Source organism: Xyrauchen texanus, chromosome 7 (genome assembly GCF_025860055.1).
Source record: "Xyrauchen texanus isolate HMW12.3.18 chromosome 7, RBS_HiC_50CHRs, whole genome shotgun sequence".
Lineage (NCBI taxonomy): Eukaryota > Metazoa > Chordata > Actinopteri > Cypriniformes > Catostomidae > Xyrauchen > Xyrauchen texanus.
This window is the reverse complement of record NC_068282.1, coordinates 18881339-18900351: the sequence shown is the minus strand read 5'-3', so window position 1 is coordinate 18900351 and position 19013 is coordinate 18881339. Positions and strand designations below refer to the sequence as shown.

General features: G+C 40.6%; 1 protein-coding gene across 1 annotated transcript in view; it reads right to left on the bottom strand.

Annotated features, from left to right (window-relative positions):
• The window catches only part of brinp3a.2 (bone morphogenetic protein/retinoic acid inducible neural-specific 3a, tandem duplicate 2), a 74577-nt gene that overhangs the window by 21656 nt on the left and 33908 nt on the right, over positions 1-19013 (bottom strand). Inside the window, exons 3-4 of the mRNA XM_052130020.1 lie at positions 6335-6525; positions 4813-5003 (exon numbers count right to left, since the gene is read on the bottom strand). Coding sequence (XP_051985980.1) covers positions 4813-5003; positions 6335-6525 — 382 coding nt within the window. The remainder of the gene's footprint in view (positions 1-4812; positions 5004-6334; positions 6526-19013) is intronic.

Genomic DNA, 19013 nt, shown 5'->3' with positions numbered 1-19013 from the left:
TAACATAGATTCCAAATTTTATAATTCCACATTTTATTTAAATATGATTGGCAGCGATTTGGAAAATGCACACAGAAGTCACGAGGGGGTCTCAGGAGGATATAATAATCAAAATAATTATAAATATAATACATTATAAATATTATAATTATTGTGGCATAATGAGTAAAGCATTGATTGGACAATACAAAAAGTGTCTTTAGATGTCAATATGTTGTTTGGTTTATTCCCATATCATTGAACATAAGCCTACATTCCAGAGCAATCCATTTTGCATTTGAGTTCATCAATTGCAAATTGCACGCTTTTGGTGGGTATCACTGTGATTGCAATGGATTTAATTAGTTTTCAGAGTCTCTAGCCATAAACACAGTTTTTTGGTTAAATGTAGTTTGAAACTTAAAAAACACGTCTTAAGACCCCTGCATTTTGCTCCATCCAGTTGTTTTTGATCAGCTGTCGGTATGTTGTCTGTACAGCTGCGCAGTTGCCTCCAGACTAAGATTGGTGAAATCCATGGAGGTGGCACTGGAAGCTTAAATTGCTCTGTTGGTAGGAAAATTCTTTATTACAGGGAGCTTCACTCTAATTTTCATTACTTTTTTGATGCATTATTTTGTAATATAATTAATTTAACTGAATTAACTTGTTAAATCTGCAGGGTGTTACGACGGGTGAAAATGCTTTGTCATGCTGGCAATGACGAATCTCACCTTTTGTCCCACTTTTTACTATGACAATACTTCCTATTTTACTTATTATAATAATAAACTAAGTGATTCCTTACAGTGATTTGGTCACAGTGGTGGGCGGGTATATTGAGAGAAGGGTTTGATCCAGAAAATGTAAACAGTTTTACTGTAGTAATATTGTAGTAACCATAATTTTTTGTTGGAAACCATAGTTTTGATTTAGTTACCCATGGTGTTACTACAGTAATATGTTTTTTAATATAGTAAACATGTTTAATTTTGCGGTTACTATGATTTCACTACAAAATACCACAGTGATATATGGTTACTGAGGTAAAACCATGATTATATTTTGTAAATGAAGGTTATGGCTAGCTTTATGGGCAGTGGTTGTTGCCTGTGGGACTCTAATTAAACACAATAAAAACACTACAGTGATGCCCCTTTACTTTATGGTAGTATTTAAACAGGGTTGTAATAGTATCTGCAAGTATTTGCACTTAGTGCAAAGAAATGTTTTTACACTTAGTGTAAATAACATCTGTTGTTATTTGCACTTGGTGTAAATAGAATATATCGCTATTTGCACTTAATGTAAATAGCATCTATGTGCCTTAAAAATTATATTTGGCCAATATAAATGAGAGAATAATATACTGCCCTATGAGATAAAGTATGTTTTTGTATTGTTACTTTCTCAAATTGAGCTCCAATAATAACTTAATATTTGAAATGGCAATTATTTATAGGTTATCCATAAATATTATTCTTAAACAACATGTACAATCAGAACTAGTTTACAGAAAACGGCTTTCTCCCAATGCATTACCTGTCATAAATTGGCAAACTCTCTTGATACCCACTCATAGCACATGACACTTTTCAGAGCAAGATCAGGGTGACAGATAGATATATATATATATATACTCATGATTTCATGGAACTTGCAAAATAGCAGGGTGTTCAAATACTTATTTTCCTCACTGATATATATACTAGTTTCCGCACTGAATATATATATATATATATACAGTGAGGAAAATAAGTATTTGAACACCCTGCTATTTTGCAAGTTCTCCCACTTGGAAATCATGGAGGGGTCTGAAATTGTCATCGTAGGTTCATGTCCACTGTGAGAGACATAATCTAAAAAAAAATCCAGAAATCACAATGTATAATTTTTTAACTATTTATTTGTATGATACAGCTGCAAATAAGTATTTGAACACCTGTCTATCAGCTAGAATTCTGACCCTCAAAGACCTGTTAGTCTGCCTTTAAAATGTCCACCTCCACTCCATTTATTATCCTAAATTAGATGCACCTGTTTGAGGTCGTTAGCTGCATAAAGACACCTGTCCACCCCATACAATCAGTAAGAATCCAACTACTAACATGGCCAAGACCAAAGAGCTGTCCAAAGACACTAGAGACAAAATTGTACACCTCCACAAGGCTGGAAAGGGCTACGGGGAAATTGCCAAGCAGCTTGGTGAAAAAAGGTCCACTGTTGGAGCAATCATTAGAAAATGGAAGAAGCTAAACATGACTGTCAATCTCCCTCGGACTGGGGCCCCATGCAAGATCTCACCTCGTGGGGTCTCAATGATCCTAAGAAAGGTGAGAAATCAGCCCAGAACTACACGGGAGGAGCTGGTCAATGACCTGAAAAGAGCTGTGACCACCGTTTCCAAGGTTACTGTTGGTAATACACTAAGACGTCATGGTTTGAAATCATGCATGGCACGGAAGGTTCCCCTGCTTAAACCAGCACATGTCAAGGCCCGTCTTAAGTTTGCCAATGACCATTTGGATGATCCAGAGGAGTCATGGGAGAAAGTCATGTGGTCAGATGAGACCAAAATAGAACTATTTGGTCATAATTCCACTAACCGTGTTTGGAGGAAGAAGAATGATGAGTACCATCCCAAGAACACCATCCCTACTGTGAAGCATGGGGGTGGTAGCATCATGCTTTAGGGGTGTTTTTCTGCACATGGGACAGGGCGACTGCACTGTATTAAGGAGAGGATGACCGGGGCCATGTATTGCGAGATTTTGGGGAACAACCTCCTTCCCTCAGTTACAGCATTGAAGATGGGTCGAGGCTTGGTCTTCCAACATGACAATGACCCGAAGCACACAGCCAGGATAACCAAGGAGTGGCTCTGTAAGAAGCATATCAAGGTTCTGGCGTGGCCTAGCCAGTCTCCAGACCTAAACCCAATAGAGAATCTTTGGAGGGAGCTCAAACTCCGTGTTTCTCAGCGACAGCCCAGAAACCTGACTGATCTAGAGAAGATCTGTGTGGAGGAGTGGGCCAAACTCCCTCCTGCAGTGTATGCAAACCTGGTGAAAAACTACAGGAAACGTTTGACCTCTGTAATTGCAAACAAAGGCTACTGTACCAAATATTAACATTGATTTTCTCAGGTGTTCAAATACTTATTTGCAGCTGTATCATACAAATAAATAGTTAAAAAATCATACATTGTGATTTCTGGATTTTTTTTTTTAGATTATGTCTCTCACAGTGGACATGCACCTATGATGACAATTTCAGACCCCTCCATGATTTCTAAGTGGGAGAACTTGCAAAATAGCAGGGTGTTCAAATACTTATTTTCCTCACTGTATATATACATATATATATATATATATATATATATATATATATACATACATACACATACATACATACATACATACATACATACATACATATATACATATATATATATATATATATACATACATACATACATACATACATACGCTCACCTAAAGGATTATTAGGAACACTATACTAATACTGTGTTTGACCCCCTTTCGCCTTCAGAACTGCCTTAATTCTACGTGGCATTGATTCAACAAGGTGCTGAAAGCATTCTTTAGAAATGTTGGCCCATATTGATAGGATAGCATCTTGCAGTTGATGGAGATTTGTGGGATGCACATCCAGGGCACGAAGCTCCGTTCCACCACATCCCAAAGATGCTCTATTGGGTTGAGATCTGGTGACTGTGGGGGCCATTTTAGTACAGTGAACTCATTGTCATGTTCAAGAAACCAATTTGAAATGATTCGAGCTTTGTGACATGGTGCATTATCCTGCTGGAAGTAGCCATCAGAGGATGGGTACATGGTGGCCATAAAGGGATGGACATGGTCAAAAACAATGCTCAGGTAGGCCGTGGCATTTAAACGATGCCCATTTGGCACTAAGGGGCCTAAAGTGTGCCAAGAAAACATCCCCCACACCATTACAGCACCACCACCAGCCTGCACAGTGGTAACAAGGCATGATGGATCCATGTTCTCATTCTGTTTATGCCAAATTCTGACTCTACCATCTGAATGTCTCAACAGAAATCGAGACTCATCAGACCAGGCAACATTTTTCCAGTTTTCAACTGTCCAATTTTGGTGAGCTCTTGCAAATTGTAGCCTCTTTTTCCTATTTGGAGTGGAGATGAGTGGTACCCGGTGGGGTCTTCTGCTGTTGTAGCCCATCCGCCTCAAGGTTGTGCGTGTTGTGGCTTCACAAATGCTTTGCTGCATACCTTGGTTGTAACGAGAGGTTATTTCAGGCAAAGTTGCTCTTCTATCAGCTTGGCTCTATCAGTCGGCCCATTCTCCTCTGACCTCTAGCATCAACAAGGCATTTTCGCCCACAGGACTGCCGCATACTGGATGTTTTTCCCTTTTCACACCATTCTTTGTAAACCCTAGAAATGGATGTGCGTGAAAATCCCAGTAACTGAGCAGATTGTGAAATACTCAGACCGGCCCGTCTGGCACCAACAACCATGCCACGCTCAAAATTGCTTAAATCACCTTTCTTTCCCATTCTGACATTCAGTTTGGAGTTCAGGAGATTGTCTTGACCAGGACCACACCAGGACCACACCCCTAAATGCATTGAAGCAACTGCCATGTGATTGGTTGATTAGATAATTGCATTAATGAGAAATTGAACAGGTGTTCCTAATAATCCTTTAGGTGAGTGTATATATATATATATATATATATATATATTGTATATATATATAAACATGCACTTGGATATTATTATGAGCAGTTGAGAAACCATTGGCTCTGACTTGACTAATGATTATACCTTGATAGCACTGGAGGCAATCTGGATGTGGTGCAGTTTGCGCAAAGTGCTCTCTCTGTCAATGAAATAGGAGGCAGCTAGCTGGTGGAGGGCCTCCAGAGTCACAGCCGTGCTATTACTGGTGAAGTCATTCGCCTCTGTTTTCTTACTCAACTTCCTCTTGTCCACAAATATAGTGAGAGCCTCCTCGCCTACAAGACATAGAGGGGACAATATTAATTACTATAAAGGTTTTTAAGAATTGTGATGATGTGTTCCCTCATTTAGACTAATCCAGATTCATCAACATTAGAACAAGTGTTAGAACAAGTGTATCTGCACCTGTTGTGAATCTAGCGGAAGGTTTGCGAGAAAACATTTTGTACACAATTTGTGCACAAATATTAGTGAATGAGACCCACTATTCTGATCTATTCTGTTCACCTGAATTGCAAGATGTGATAATTGCATTCAACACGTGTTGTTGCCATGTTTCTTTTCCATACACTCTTGTTCAGTGACTTCTGTCTGCAGTTAATGGTACCTCTGTCATTCAAACTATGCATTATCAAATTATTTAGATTCATGTCCATATATTCTGTCCCTCTCTCTAGCAATTAGTTTGTATTCCAGGCAGATCTCTGTCTCAAAGCCAGAACTTGCATCTCCATTTTCATGCCCTCACCTTACACTATATTTGTTGCTTTCCAGAGCAGTGAAGGCCACATCAGTGTTCTGCCAATACTGTTGCAGTACGTGAAGCAACTTGTATACTCAGCCTGTGGGTTTGAGAACTGAGAAAACTAGATACATGTGTAAACTGGACATAATTCTGGACATGATTCTTGCCTTTGTTACAAAAATAATCCAGTTTGTGTCAAACATATGGCATCTGTATGCACCTCCCTCCAGCCAGACAGCAGAAGTAATGCATTATATAGCAGGATGAGGCAAACAATGTCACAAGTTGTTTTCCTTGGCTTGATAGAGTACAAATTGAGGTGTAAATATGCATGAGCTTATTATGCAAAAGAAAACTAACAGTAGCTTTTCAGGCTTGTTTACACTGGGCATATTGGGGCTTACTCTGAGTATTATTCACTAAACAGTTGCATCACTTTAGTGCATGATATTTCAACACAAAATCTGCTTTTTAACAACCACAATCCCGTTGAACCAGACGCTTAATGCACAGAAATAAATTGGGACTGGCATAATTAAAGGTGCGCTATAAACTGAATTTTACTAAAAAAGATGTGTTCATTTACATTTTTGTGCACATTGATCATAGCAGCAGTAATATATTAAATTATGATCAAATCATGGAGGAGAGCCTAACCAGGCATATATCCATATGTCTACACTATTAACTGATTTGCATAATTTCTAGGTGAATCAGGTGCTAAAACAAGCAGACAGCGTGTGCAAATAAACAACACTATCAGCTGGAACTATCTATCTTAGTGACTTTTTTTCTATCAAATATCACTATGTTTTTTGCAATGTCACAATGAGAATGTGTCACAAAAGTATATATTTGTACCTCCTAGTGTAGCTGATAGTAGAAAATGGGTCCCATATTTCTTGATCAGGTTGTCTGTAATAAGCTGGGCAGTGGGCCTGCGTCCCAGGAGTCGAATGTTCCGTATAAACTCTGGGGTGAGTGGCAAGGGGGAATTCAGGAAATCCCGTCGCTCGACAGCCAAGTTATTCACTTTCCAACGAGCAAATTCCCTGCATGAGGGAAACAGAGACAGTAAACATGCTTGTCCCTAATGATCTATATTCATTAATATATCTTTACGGCTATGGAAAGGAGGCCTGCAGGGCAACTACCACTCCTGCCAAGCTGCATCTCTAGCCTCATGTTCTGAGAGCATGTTTCATTTCGGGGGTGAATACTTTGCTAGGGTGCTGTCAATGAATGTGGAGCTGACAGGTGCTAGGCTCAATAAACACTTCATGACAAAAATCTGCCCTGACAGAAAGACTCATAGAAGCCTGCCCTATGGTGACAACCAATTTCTTTCATAAAAGTGGGGAGGTGAAAGGAAAGTTACAGTAAATGCAAAAATACTATTGCAAAGCTCTGAAATCCTTCCAGACAAAAGACAAAGAATGCCCCAGGCTTTGGTGACTCATGCATTTTTGGTATTTTTGCCTCCCTTACTGTAGGTTTCCTCTACAGTACCAGCTGATGTGATCAGATGTTAATTTTACTACCCCAAATACTAAAGAAAGACAACCAATGAGTTGGATACTTCTAGATAATAAGAAATTATGTTTGTAGGAGTTGATTACACACAACCATCCACACTGCATACATTTTTTTTTGTAAAATAAATTTGTTCCTTACATTTGACAGTCATCTTGAATAGTACTTGAATAGTTGATTTATAATTTTCTTCCTAACTAAAAAGCAACAAATGAAAACAATGGAGTCATATTTGTTACAAGTCATTATGAGAAAATAATGAAAATGCCTTGTAATGGACAAAAAGAAAGGACACATCAAAACAAGGTTAAACAAGCAGTTACATTAAAAATAAGGAGGAGTGGCTACATTGCTTATGCAGAACCTCTGGATATAGTATATTCTGTGAATTGTATAGTTTGCATGCTAAATTAGTTATTTGCCCAGTTTTGTTTGAGCTGATTGATAGATTCCAAACTGCTCACAAAAAAAAGGAGTGAGACTTTTATGTGAAGGTATCTAACAGCTATGAGCTCTGAGTGTTAACGTAGACATAATTTGTTGTTTGAAAAATTTGATTTGGGCAAAAAACTAGAACTGAAAATCAAGATAATTGATGCAAATACAGTCAAGTAGACCAACGGATCTGCCTTAGAGCAAAATACTAAAAGCCATTTATTGCAAAACTGTGTAGCTGATGAAGCCATTAAAAGCTTGATTTTAATTAGCCCTGACAGAAACTATTTTGCTTTTTGAGAGACAGGTCAAGACTAATGCTCTTTGCTTTGTCTCACCAGCGGCAAACAAAAATGCACTCAAAAATAACAAATTTAACTCACACAGTTTCAGGCAATTAAGTTTCCAAGCATTTTTGTCTCTCTGTCATCATCTTTCTCTATATATATTTATTTTCTTCCCCATTTTATAATTTTTAAGCCCTGCCTTTTGCAGTTATGCAAAAACTAAAATAGATGTATCCCTCCACAATGGCACTAGCCTAATCTCATGCACACTCAATTAATCTCAAAACCCTGTCCAATCACTATTCTTCCATAAGAGCTTATTTTAAGTCAGCTGAGAAATAGTGAGTAACCTCATAACCTCATGCACAGGTGATGAATGGAGTTGGGGTGGCCTTCTGAAAGGGGATCTATCATATTAAATCATGAGTAATGACAGAGGCCTCCCGACCCAGATGTTTGATTGATTCATTCCCACCAAATGCCCTTAATTACAGCTGCTGTTTTGTAATCCATAATGGGTAAAAGTGAATTATGTGAAATTATGTCATAGAAAACACAAAAATAAAGTATGACCAAAGCTGTTGTTGGATTTATGTCAGAATATAATTTTCGGTCATTTCATAAACTATGCCCTCAGCTGCTGAAAACATGGTCAAAACATTTGGCATGTGCCATACCAGCAATTGGGTTGAGGACTGCTAGCTTGAATTTAGAGGATCAATCTCAATTACACATGGCACCATGATAAGCCATCTCTTCAACTGGACAGACAGTTCTTCGGGAGCTGTGATGAGCCAGCCTTCAGAAGTTCAAAGGTGCCCCATAACAGGAAGGTAAAGACAGTACAATCCTCCCTGTTACTCTCCTTTACCTATCACCACTGAGCACGATAAGCTTGGCTTGTCTTATCGTAAACCCTGGTAAGGCTTTGAGGCTGTAACCCTAACAGAGAGTGAGACCAGTTTAATGACTTCTCCAGGAAGCTCTCTCTCTATGGGGCTTCAGTTGTGCTACATGAAATGCTCATTATGGCCGTAGTTATAATAATCACTCTTCACAACAGCACCAAAACTAAATCCAGATTCTGCATGTTGTGCATTCTGATCAGCTACATTCTGTACAATAGCTTTTTTATTTCTCAGTTTTTTTCTTTTTTCCAGAACAAAAAGTACACTAGGCTTACGGCATAAGCCTTTGGCTCTATCTTTAAGAGAAGTAGCTGATTCAAATATAATATAGAAGGAAGAGGCTAAAGAAGAGAAAACTTTAAAAAAGGGCAGCTTTTACTGGCAATTTCAAAATTATTTTCCCACTTCCATTATTAAGACTGAGCCAGAGAATTGCAATAGTACATGTGCACATCAATGTCTCTGGAAACTGTCCCGTGGCAGTGACACACTAAACCAGGTGGTATATTTGGACCCCGTCTTTGAATGTTATGACATGGCATTTTCCCAATATCCTTGCAAATATTCTACATAGTGAAATCTCCCAAATAAAAAAAAGAGCTATTTCCAACAAAGAACTCATTAAAATTCTTTCAAATTCAATCAAGACGAACGTGGAAAATTGAAGGAGGACGAGACAGTGCACTTTCATTACCTAGATGACAGTGTTACACACCACTGTAAGAAGAAGAATCACTTCTGGTAATTCATCTTCTCTCTGTCATTGAGGATTATATGAATTTAGCAATGCAACAAAGCATTGCTTGTAGGAGTAAAAGCTATTCCCCGAAAATAATATTGCTACTTTTAATCTCTATGGGTCTGTTGCCTGCTTACACTTTTTGTTATCAGCAAGAAAATCCACTGAAAAAGGATAAGATTGTTTAAGTAAAAATATCTCGGCTTCTTTAAATTTTGGTTGTGCAATATATTAAAAGGGAATCTACATTTGCATTAAGATAATGCAATCTAAGGATGTCACAAAAACAATATTTGACTTTTTATAGAGAGTGAGAAGCTTTAAGTTTTATCCCGTTTATCACATTTTACATTTTGATATCTGTACACGTCTCACATATTATCAACCCAAGAAACTGATATCCAAAATGTCCCATCAACTTACATTTTTATCTGTTCATCACAAAGCTATGCCTTCAGAAGACATTAAATATACCACACAAGTCATATGGACCACTTTAATAATCACAATTTTAATTTTTTTTAGGTTTGAAATCACAAGTTTTCATTAATTGAAATTGTATGGCAAATAGTGTCCAGAACATTCTTCAAAATTGTTTCTTTTGTGTTTAATGGAGGAAAGAAAGTTATACAGGTTTGGAATGACATGAGGGTGAGTAAATTACCAATTCCTTCAATATCTCTTGATCTACACATACAACTCTGGGAAAAAATTAAGAGACCACTGCAAATTTATCAGTATCTCTAGATTTACTATTTATGGGTATGTGTTTGGGTAAAATATTTTTTTATTCTATACAGTACTGACAACATTTCTCCCAAATTCCAAATAAAAATATTGTAATTTAGAGAATTAATTTGCAGAAAATTTCAACTGGTCAAAATAACAACATAATAACGTGTTTTCCGACCTAAAATATGCAACGAAAACAATTTCATATTTATTTTTAAACAACACAATACTAATGTTTTTACATAGGAAGTGTTCAGAAATCAATCTTTGGTTGAATAACCCTGATTTTCAATCACAGCTGTCATGTGTCTTGGCATGCTCTTTACCAGTCTTTCACATTGCTGTTGGGTGATTTTATGCCACTCCTTGTTCAAAATTTCACAAATTTGGCTTTGTTTGATGGATTGTCACCATTCATCTTCCTCTTGATCACATTCAGTGCAAAAGGAAGCACATTTTCTTCCAAGATAACCTTGTACGTGGTTTGATTCATGCATCCTTCACAAAGACAAATCTGCACAATTCCAGCCATGCTGAACCACCCCCAGATCATCACCAATCAGAGGTGGGTAGTAACAAGTTACATTTACTCCATTACATTTACTTGAGTAAGTTTTGAAAAAAAAAAAAAACTTTTAGAGTACTTTTTTACTTTTAAAAGTGGGTACTTTTACTCTCACTCAAGTAAATTTCAAATGATTTTTTTAAACTTTCACTTTTTTACAATGTGTGGCGTTACTGTCGTTACATTACTGGGTTAAATTTGAATTAATGTGTAATTTATTGAGAGATTAAAGAATGGGACTTTTATGAGAGTGGAAGTTCACAGCTACGCACGATGAGACATTCTCACAGACTGTCACTCAAGTCATCAGTGCAGCAACATCAAGCTCTTGAAAGTGAAACACTTTCTTTGCTCCACACAGTGAAAAAAAAGAATAGTTTCGTCATGCATTGCCTTCATTTAACACCAAAACAAGCTGATATTTCGAGATTAAAGTCACAGCTCCAACTTCAGGCAGCACACTGAGGTAAGTTTTCGCTCTAATTCTAACATGGGCTTTTCTGTGTAATGAAATGGTCATTTTCAGGGTGATAATGTAACTGGGCTCTTATGACATCAGGATTTAAGTGCAAATTTTTAAATAAGTGCAGCAATATATCAGTGTGCTTTGTCCCGCATGTCACAAACAGTATTTATGCATTTACTGAGTGCCTTTGAGGGGGTACTGGAAACTATCACACCTACTTCAGGCGTTTTAACTGTATAAATCCATGTAAACATCAAAGTTGAGTGCAAATCACTGCCATTCGTGTGATCGACAACTGGAGCGCGAACAGACAGCATTTCTGCGTGTGCACAAATAGGTGCATGGGGCACGCGCATGTGAGAAGTGCGGGCGCGAGGCAATCGTGGCTGTGTCCGCAATCATTCACTATTTCCTATATAGTGAATTGCAGTTAGTGCACTATATCTCGCCAGTAAGTGAATGAAACGAGTGAATTCGGACGAGAGTGTCTGAGCTCTGGGGCTGGTGCTTAAAATACTTGGGCCTTACTTGTTATTCTTATTAAATAATAAATCTTCATTCTGTTTGCCATGTTTTATATATAAGTAAACACATTTAATAAAATAAAGAGTACATTTAAAAATGTATCTGTATGTTTTGTCTCTCTATATGTTGCTATGTTATTTTAACTCAGTAATGATTTGTCAAAAAGTAATTTACTACATCCAGAATTAAATAAAACATTGCAGAAGTGAAGGAAGCAGTAAACTCTTAGCTCGTACGTCTTCCCCGTGATGGATTGTGGGAAATTAACTGTCATCGAGTGTACTTGAAATTAGAGTGCATTGTGGGTAAGAATGAGTGAACAAAAGTAGGGAATGAGTGGCTCACTCAGAATTCAGACACACCTACAAAATAGCGAAAACTCAAAATAGTGCACTATATAGTGGATAGGGGGTGGTTTCAGACACAGCGAGTGTTCCAAGATCAGGGTTGTGCCCCATGTAGGTTGTATATTCAGTATTTAGAGAGCGGTGGTACTGCTGTACAGAACTGATTATCTAAATACTTAGGACACTGAAAACTGCACTGAAATAAGAATCTACACTTGACTTTAAAAGCTATGAAATAGCGAAAGAAGGCATTATATTTCAGCATTATAAATAATGTACTTGTGGGACATTTTCACTATAATAATTACTAGAAATGTTTCCAAATCTTTCTTCTTATTGACAAATTCATCCAGATCTGATCTGACAAGAGCCCTTAAAGGGTTAGTACAACCAAGAATTACAATTCTCATTATTTACTCACCCTCTTAACACCCCAGATGTGTCTGACTTTCTTTCTTCTGCTGAACTTAAATTCGGATTTTTAGAAGAATTTCTCGTCTCTGTAAGTCCATACAATGCAAGTGAATGGGTGGCAACATTTTAAAGCTAAACAAAGGTAAGTCAGTATAAAAGTAATCCATAAGACTCTAGTGGTTAAATCAGTACCTTCAGAAGCGATGTGATAGGTGTGGATGAGAAATAGAGAAACAGATCACTTTCACATTCTTCTTGTGTTTTTAGTGATTCACATTCTTCTCTGCATATCGCCCCCTGCTGTCTAGCAAAAAATGACAAATATTGATCTGTTTCTCACCCACACCTATCATATCTCTTCTGAAGACATAGATTAAACCACTGGAGTCTAATGGATTACTTTTATACTGCCTTTAAGTGCTTTTTGGCCTATTGAGCTAAAATATTCTTTTAAAAATCTGAATTTGTGTTATGCAGAAGAAAGGAAGTCATATACTGGATGGCATGAGGGTGAGTAAATAATAAGAGAATTTTCATTTTGAGTAAACTATTTCTTTAAAGTTATACCTCAGATATAATTTAATATTCCATCATCATTTCTCTACCCTCATATTGTTCCAAACCAGTGTGATGCTTTGTATTACGTGGAACACAAAATATGTTAGATAGAATATTAGGGACTGACAGTCTCGGACATCATTCACTTTCAAAATAAATATACATAAAAAAAAAATAATCGTTGAAAGTAAATAGTGACTCAGGCAAACATTCTGTCTAGTATCTCCTTTATGTGTTGGATGGAAGAAAGAAAGTCATACGGGTTTGGAACAACATGATGGTGAATGATGACAGAATTTCCATTAATAATAATAATAATAATAATTATGTAGTACATGATCAATGTGAATTATGTAATGGAATATCGGGTATTAAACGTCTATTATGTCATTTGTGAAAGTAACGAGTTACTCACTACTTAAAAGTACTCTTTTAATTGGATACTTTCTTCCTCTTACTCAAGTTATTATTTGTTAGTACTTTTACTTCTACTTGAGTAATCATGTTTTTGTAGTAATTGTACTTTTACTTGAGTACAGTTTTTGGCTACTCTACCCACCTCTGTCACCAATTCTCCACCTGGTCATCTAATGATTAGAAGGAGACCTTGAAGAAAACTTGCTTCGTTCTGCTCTGACAATATTCCTGTAAGGGGTAAAGAATGGGCAAGGAGGAGGCGGGAACCGGCAGAACAGTCAACATAACTTTAATAACAAAACTGAAATTAAACAAACAAACACACAGACAGCATGGCCGTCTTTATGCCAGCAGGTCTTCCCCGCCTCTCTGGAGCCCTGGGAGAGACGAGGGAGGGGAGAGGGAATGAGCGAGGGGTAGAGACAAAAAGAGAGAGAGGAGAGAGAGAGAGAAAAACTCACTCGAGGGTCCCCAGACACACTGTCGCCTGGTCCTCATCCACTCCTCTGCCATCCCCTGTCGGATGGCAGCGAGTTCTCTAACCCCTGATGGATGGAACGGCTCCTCCCCTTCCTGGTGGATGGCAGTGACTCCTCCGTCCCCTGGTGGACGGCCGTGGCTTCTCCCGTTGGACGGCAGCGGCGAGGACTCCAAGTCAGCGCATCCCTCCTCCTTCCAGAATTTCACCACCAATGTAACGGGTAAAGATGGGCAAGGAGGAGGCGGGAAACGGCAGAACAGTCAGCATAACTTTAAAGACATAACTGAACTTAAACAAACATAAACACACAGACAGCGTGGCCATATGCATCTCTCTCTCACTCTAATTAGCGTGCCTAGCTCCTCTTTATCCCTCTCCCGCAGATTGGACTGATTCCGCACTGGGCGTCCATCATTACAGCCTGGTCACTCCCTCCTCATCATAGTTCCCCAACTGTGAGGATTGTTTTTTCCAGCAGGACAATGCTCCATGACACACAGCCTGGTCAATCAAGGTGTGGATGGAGGAGCACCAGATCATGACCCTGTCATTGCCAGCCCATTCTCCAGACATGATCCCCATTGAAAACCTCTGGAAAGTGATCAAGAGGAAGATGGATGGCCACAAGCCAGTAAACAAAGCCGAGCTGATTACATTTTTGCACCAGGAGTGGCATAATGTCACCCAACAGCAATGTGAAAGACTGGTAGAGAGCATGCCAAGACGCATGAAAACTGTGATTTGAAATCAGGGTTATTCCACCAAATATTGATTTCTGAACTCCTCCTAATAAAAAAAAAGGAGGAACCAACCAAGGCTACCTTCTAAGGCTTGTAAGTCAATAATGGCAAAGGCTTACAATGCCTCGGGGTCATGCTGCCTCTGCCCTGCATGCCATGGCTATCCTACAGGTCCACGCGCCCTGGGCCGGACGATGTACACCTTGGTGGTCCAAGAGCGGCACCTGTGGCTCAACCTTGTGGAGATGCGTGACGCCGAGAAGGTCCACTTTCTCAATGCGCCCATCTCCCAAGTGGGGCTCTTTGGTGACACTGTCTAGGACTTCCCACATCAGTTCTCGCCGGTGAAGAAGCAGACAAAGGCCATCAAACACATCCTGCCGTGGCGCAACTCGGCTACATACAGGCCTCCAAAATCCTGCGCCTCATCTGCCTCTCACCAGGGCCGTCCTGCTGCGGCATTGCCCCTGCTCCCCCACCATCAGAGCCTGCATTCCGGCCTCTGCCCGTCAGACGGCCGCCAAGAACCCCAGACGTGCTTTGAAGAGACCCAGGGATGAGGCGACTGACTTTGACTGGCCTGACCCAGGTGAGCACATGAGCCCCACTCCCGCCCCTGGGCCAGCACGAAGGGAGTACCCTCGCAACATCGCCGGGTGCCTTCTGGGCCCCAGCACCCAATTTGTCAATAAAAGAGCAGTTTCCTCATTCCCTGGTTCATTCTTCAATGCTCAGCCCTTCCGGCCCTCACAACGGCCAGGCACTGAATCTCTTTCCAGTCAATGAGTGGGACGCAAGTATTTTGCATTCCCTTGTTCTCTGTCAAAAGTAAGCTAGCAAACAGGTAAGTGCGGCGGTTCTTAGGGCCCCTTGCTCGTCCCAGCCACCAGCCACTGTTGCGGGTTCGCGTGGCAGCATGCCTCTCCCGGACGATATTCCTGGTGGGGCATCTGCTCTGCCTCGCCGTGAACCACCCACCCCGGTCCTGATAAAACCAACTGTCCTCCTGGTGCCATAAGTGCAGAGGCTAGAAGCCTCGTTACTGCTTTCCAGCCCATCGCGACGATCAGTCTTGGCTATGTGATCCAGTTACACCCAATTCTGGATCTGAGTGCTTTGAACAAGGCCTTACACAGGCTTTCATTCAAGATGTTGATGCAGAAGCTCATCCTGGCATCAGTATATCATCAGGATCGGTTCGCGGCCATCGACCTGAAGGACACGTACTTTCATGTATATATCCTTCCTCGACACAGACCCTTTCTTCGGTTTTCCTTTGAGGGATGAGCATACCAGTACAAGGTCCTCCCTTTAAGTCGGTCTCTGTCTCCTTGCATCTTTTTCCAAAGTCGCAAAGGCTGCCCCGGCCCCACTAAGGGAGAAAGGTATTCACATCCTCAATTATCTCGATGACTATCTGATCCTAGCTCACTCTTGAGATCTATCTCGGTATGTAGTTGAACTCGGTCACCATGATGGCACGCCTTAAGAACGAGTGTGCACGTCAGTGCTGGAGTGCCTGAAAAACTTCAGGCGGAAGGTAGCAGTGCCATTGAAACTATTTCAGAGGCTCCTGGGGCATATGGCATGCTCAGCATTGGTACTACCCCTTGGGTTGATGCATATGAGACCGTTCCAGCACTGGCTACAGACTCGAGTTTAGAGGTGCGTATGACGCCACAGCACCCAGCATGTGACTATCACACCACGTTGCCGCCATACTTTCAGCCATTGGTCAGATCTGGCATTTCTACAGGCAGGGGTTCCCTTAGAGCAGGTCTCGAGACACTGGACAGGGCCCCTCCTGCAATGGCATATCAACTGCCTAGAGTTGCTGAAAGAATCGCTGACCCTGCAGAGGCTTTAATCATTGATTCAGGGAAAGCACATGTTGTTCCGGATGAACAGAACAGCGACCGTGGCATACATAAACCGCCAGGGCTGCGTACACTCACATCGTATGTCACAACTCACCCGCCACCTCCTTTGGAGTCAGCAGATGTTCAAGTCTCTGCAAGCCACTCACCTCCTGGGCATCCTCAACTGTGCAGCAGATGCGCTCTCACAACAGGTAACGATCCACGGAGAGTGGATTGACCACCCAAATGCAGTCCAGCTAATTTGGGAGAGATTCGGGGAGGTGCAGGTGGACTTGTTCACCTCCCGAGCATCCTCTCATTGCCCCATTTGGTACTCCCTGTCCTAGCCCCCCCCCACCACCCCCCACCCCACCCTGAAGGAGTATATGGATGGTATAACAGCGTACAGAACAGGTTCCTCAAGGGCACAAGGAGATTGAATCCTCCTAGGCCATGCTTGATTCCCTCTTGTGGTCCTACCTGCCCTACAGAGACCCCCTTTGAGCCCCTGGAGCAGGCTGAGCTCAGCACTTTGTCAATGAAGATGGCCCTCTTGGTGGCACTCACTTCGATCAAGAGGGTTGGGGACATGCATGTGCTCTTTGTCACCAGCGAATGCCTGGAGTTCGGGCTGACACTCTCTCACATGATCTTGAGACCCCGACCTGGTTACATGCCCTAAGTTCCCCAGCCTGGTTACATGCCCAAAGTTCAGCAGAAGGGGAAAGCTGTCTCCAAACAGATGCTGGCCCATTGGATTGTGGATGAAATTTCTTTGGCTTACCAATCAGAAGACCTGAGCTGCAGGTTGGGCTACACCCAATACCTTTGAAAGGTTCTACAACTTGCCCATATAACCGGTATTCGAGTGTTACAAGGTAACAACAGGTAGGCCGGGCAGCCAGTCGGGTGTATTGAATGCTTTTGTGCCTTTCCCCTTTCAAGGTGATAATGTAACATTTTCCATAACAGATCCCTGCAACTGTTGAACACTGGATGCCTCATTAATTTCTTGTGCACTGCTCTGTGAGGAACTCAGCTGAGGAGTAATGGTGCCCGGCCCAGAACTCGTGGTATGCCCCTTTTCAGGTGAGCCCACGTACTTTGGCTCAGTGCTCCATATATGGTTAATCCCTCCACGAAAATCCCGTTTGATGCGTTTCCACTGTTTGGTTGCTGTGTACCCTCTCCGTAGATAGGGTCCTCCCCAGTAGCATCATTCCATATGTAAAGTTCCCCATCGGTAAGTCCATGTGAGGTATTCTCCACATGTTAACCTCCCTCCGGTAGGAAGTGGTCTCCATAGTGCTCTCCCTCCTGGACCGCCTGTAGCTTCCTTGGATAAGTGACTCCTCCCACACTTAACGGGACCATGGAGACACCTTACCTAACTCGCTGGAAGGTCACAACATGGTCGATCACTCGCTGTGATACATGCAGCAGCTTGCCCATGTCTGCTCTACCATACCTCGTGGCACGGTTCAGCGCCTGCAGCGTTTCGTATAGGAAGCCCTAGTGTCACTTCATTGATACAACATCAAGTGAGTGACAGACAGGGAACGTCTTGGTTACTGATGTAACCTCGGATCTCTGATGGAGGAAACGAGACATTGTGTGTCTCCTGCTGTGGCACTGAACCGACATCATGGCAGAGACTCTCTCTCAGCTCATCAGCACAAATCTGGTGTCCCGGGCGGAAAGTAGCATGCAAATTCCACTCTTTCATTGTTCTTTTTTGAATAAAGCAAAGCTGATTGGGGCTCTCAAGAGCAAACCCCTAGTGTCACTACATCGACACATGTCTCGTTCCCACCTATAGGGAACAGAGGTTACATCAGTAACCAAGACGTTTTCTTTGCATTTTTTCAAAGTCTGAAAACATTGCATCTTTTTTTGTTATTTTCACCAGCTGTCATTTTCTGCAAATAAATGCTCAAAATGACAATATTTTTATTTGGAATTTGGGGAAAATTTTGTCAGTACTTAATAGAATAACATTTTCATTTCACTCAAACACATACCTATAAATAGTACATCAAGAGATACTGATAATTTTGCAGTAGTCTCTTAAGTAGTATATCCAGAGAGTAATTGTTATAAAAACAAAATTAAGATCTCTAAAAAAAAGATGTATGTGAAATCTTTAAAATCAAACACAGCGAACAATGCCATGGGCCATCTGACCCTTTTGTGACTAAAACTTCTAGTGTTCTAGTGGCTGTACCTCTCAAGCAATGTACTTCAACATATCAGATATTAAAAGGTCTGTCCATTAAATAAGACTAAATTCCTTTTCTTCTTCTTTTTATTCTTACTATTATTATTAATATTATTATTATTATTTAACTCTATGTGAAAGAAGCATATTTTCAATTAGTATTTTGATATAGAATTCGTATTTAATCAATGAATATTTGAAATCTTCTTCTAACACAGCTTTGCCACTGACAGCATCCTCTTGTTACGATCCCCTGTTGTCTGCCCTGTGTTCTCTGTTTCTCTAGTCACGTTCATGTCACATTTCCTTGTGGTCT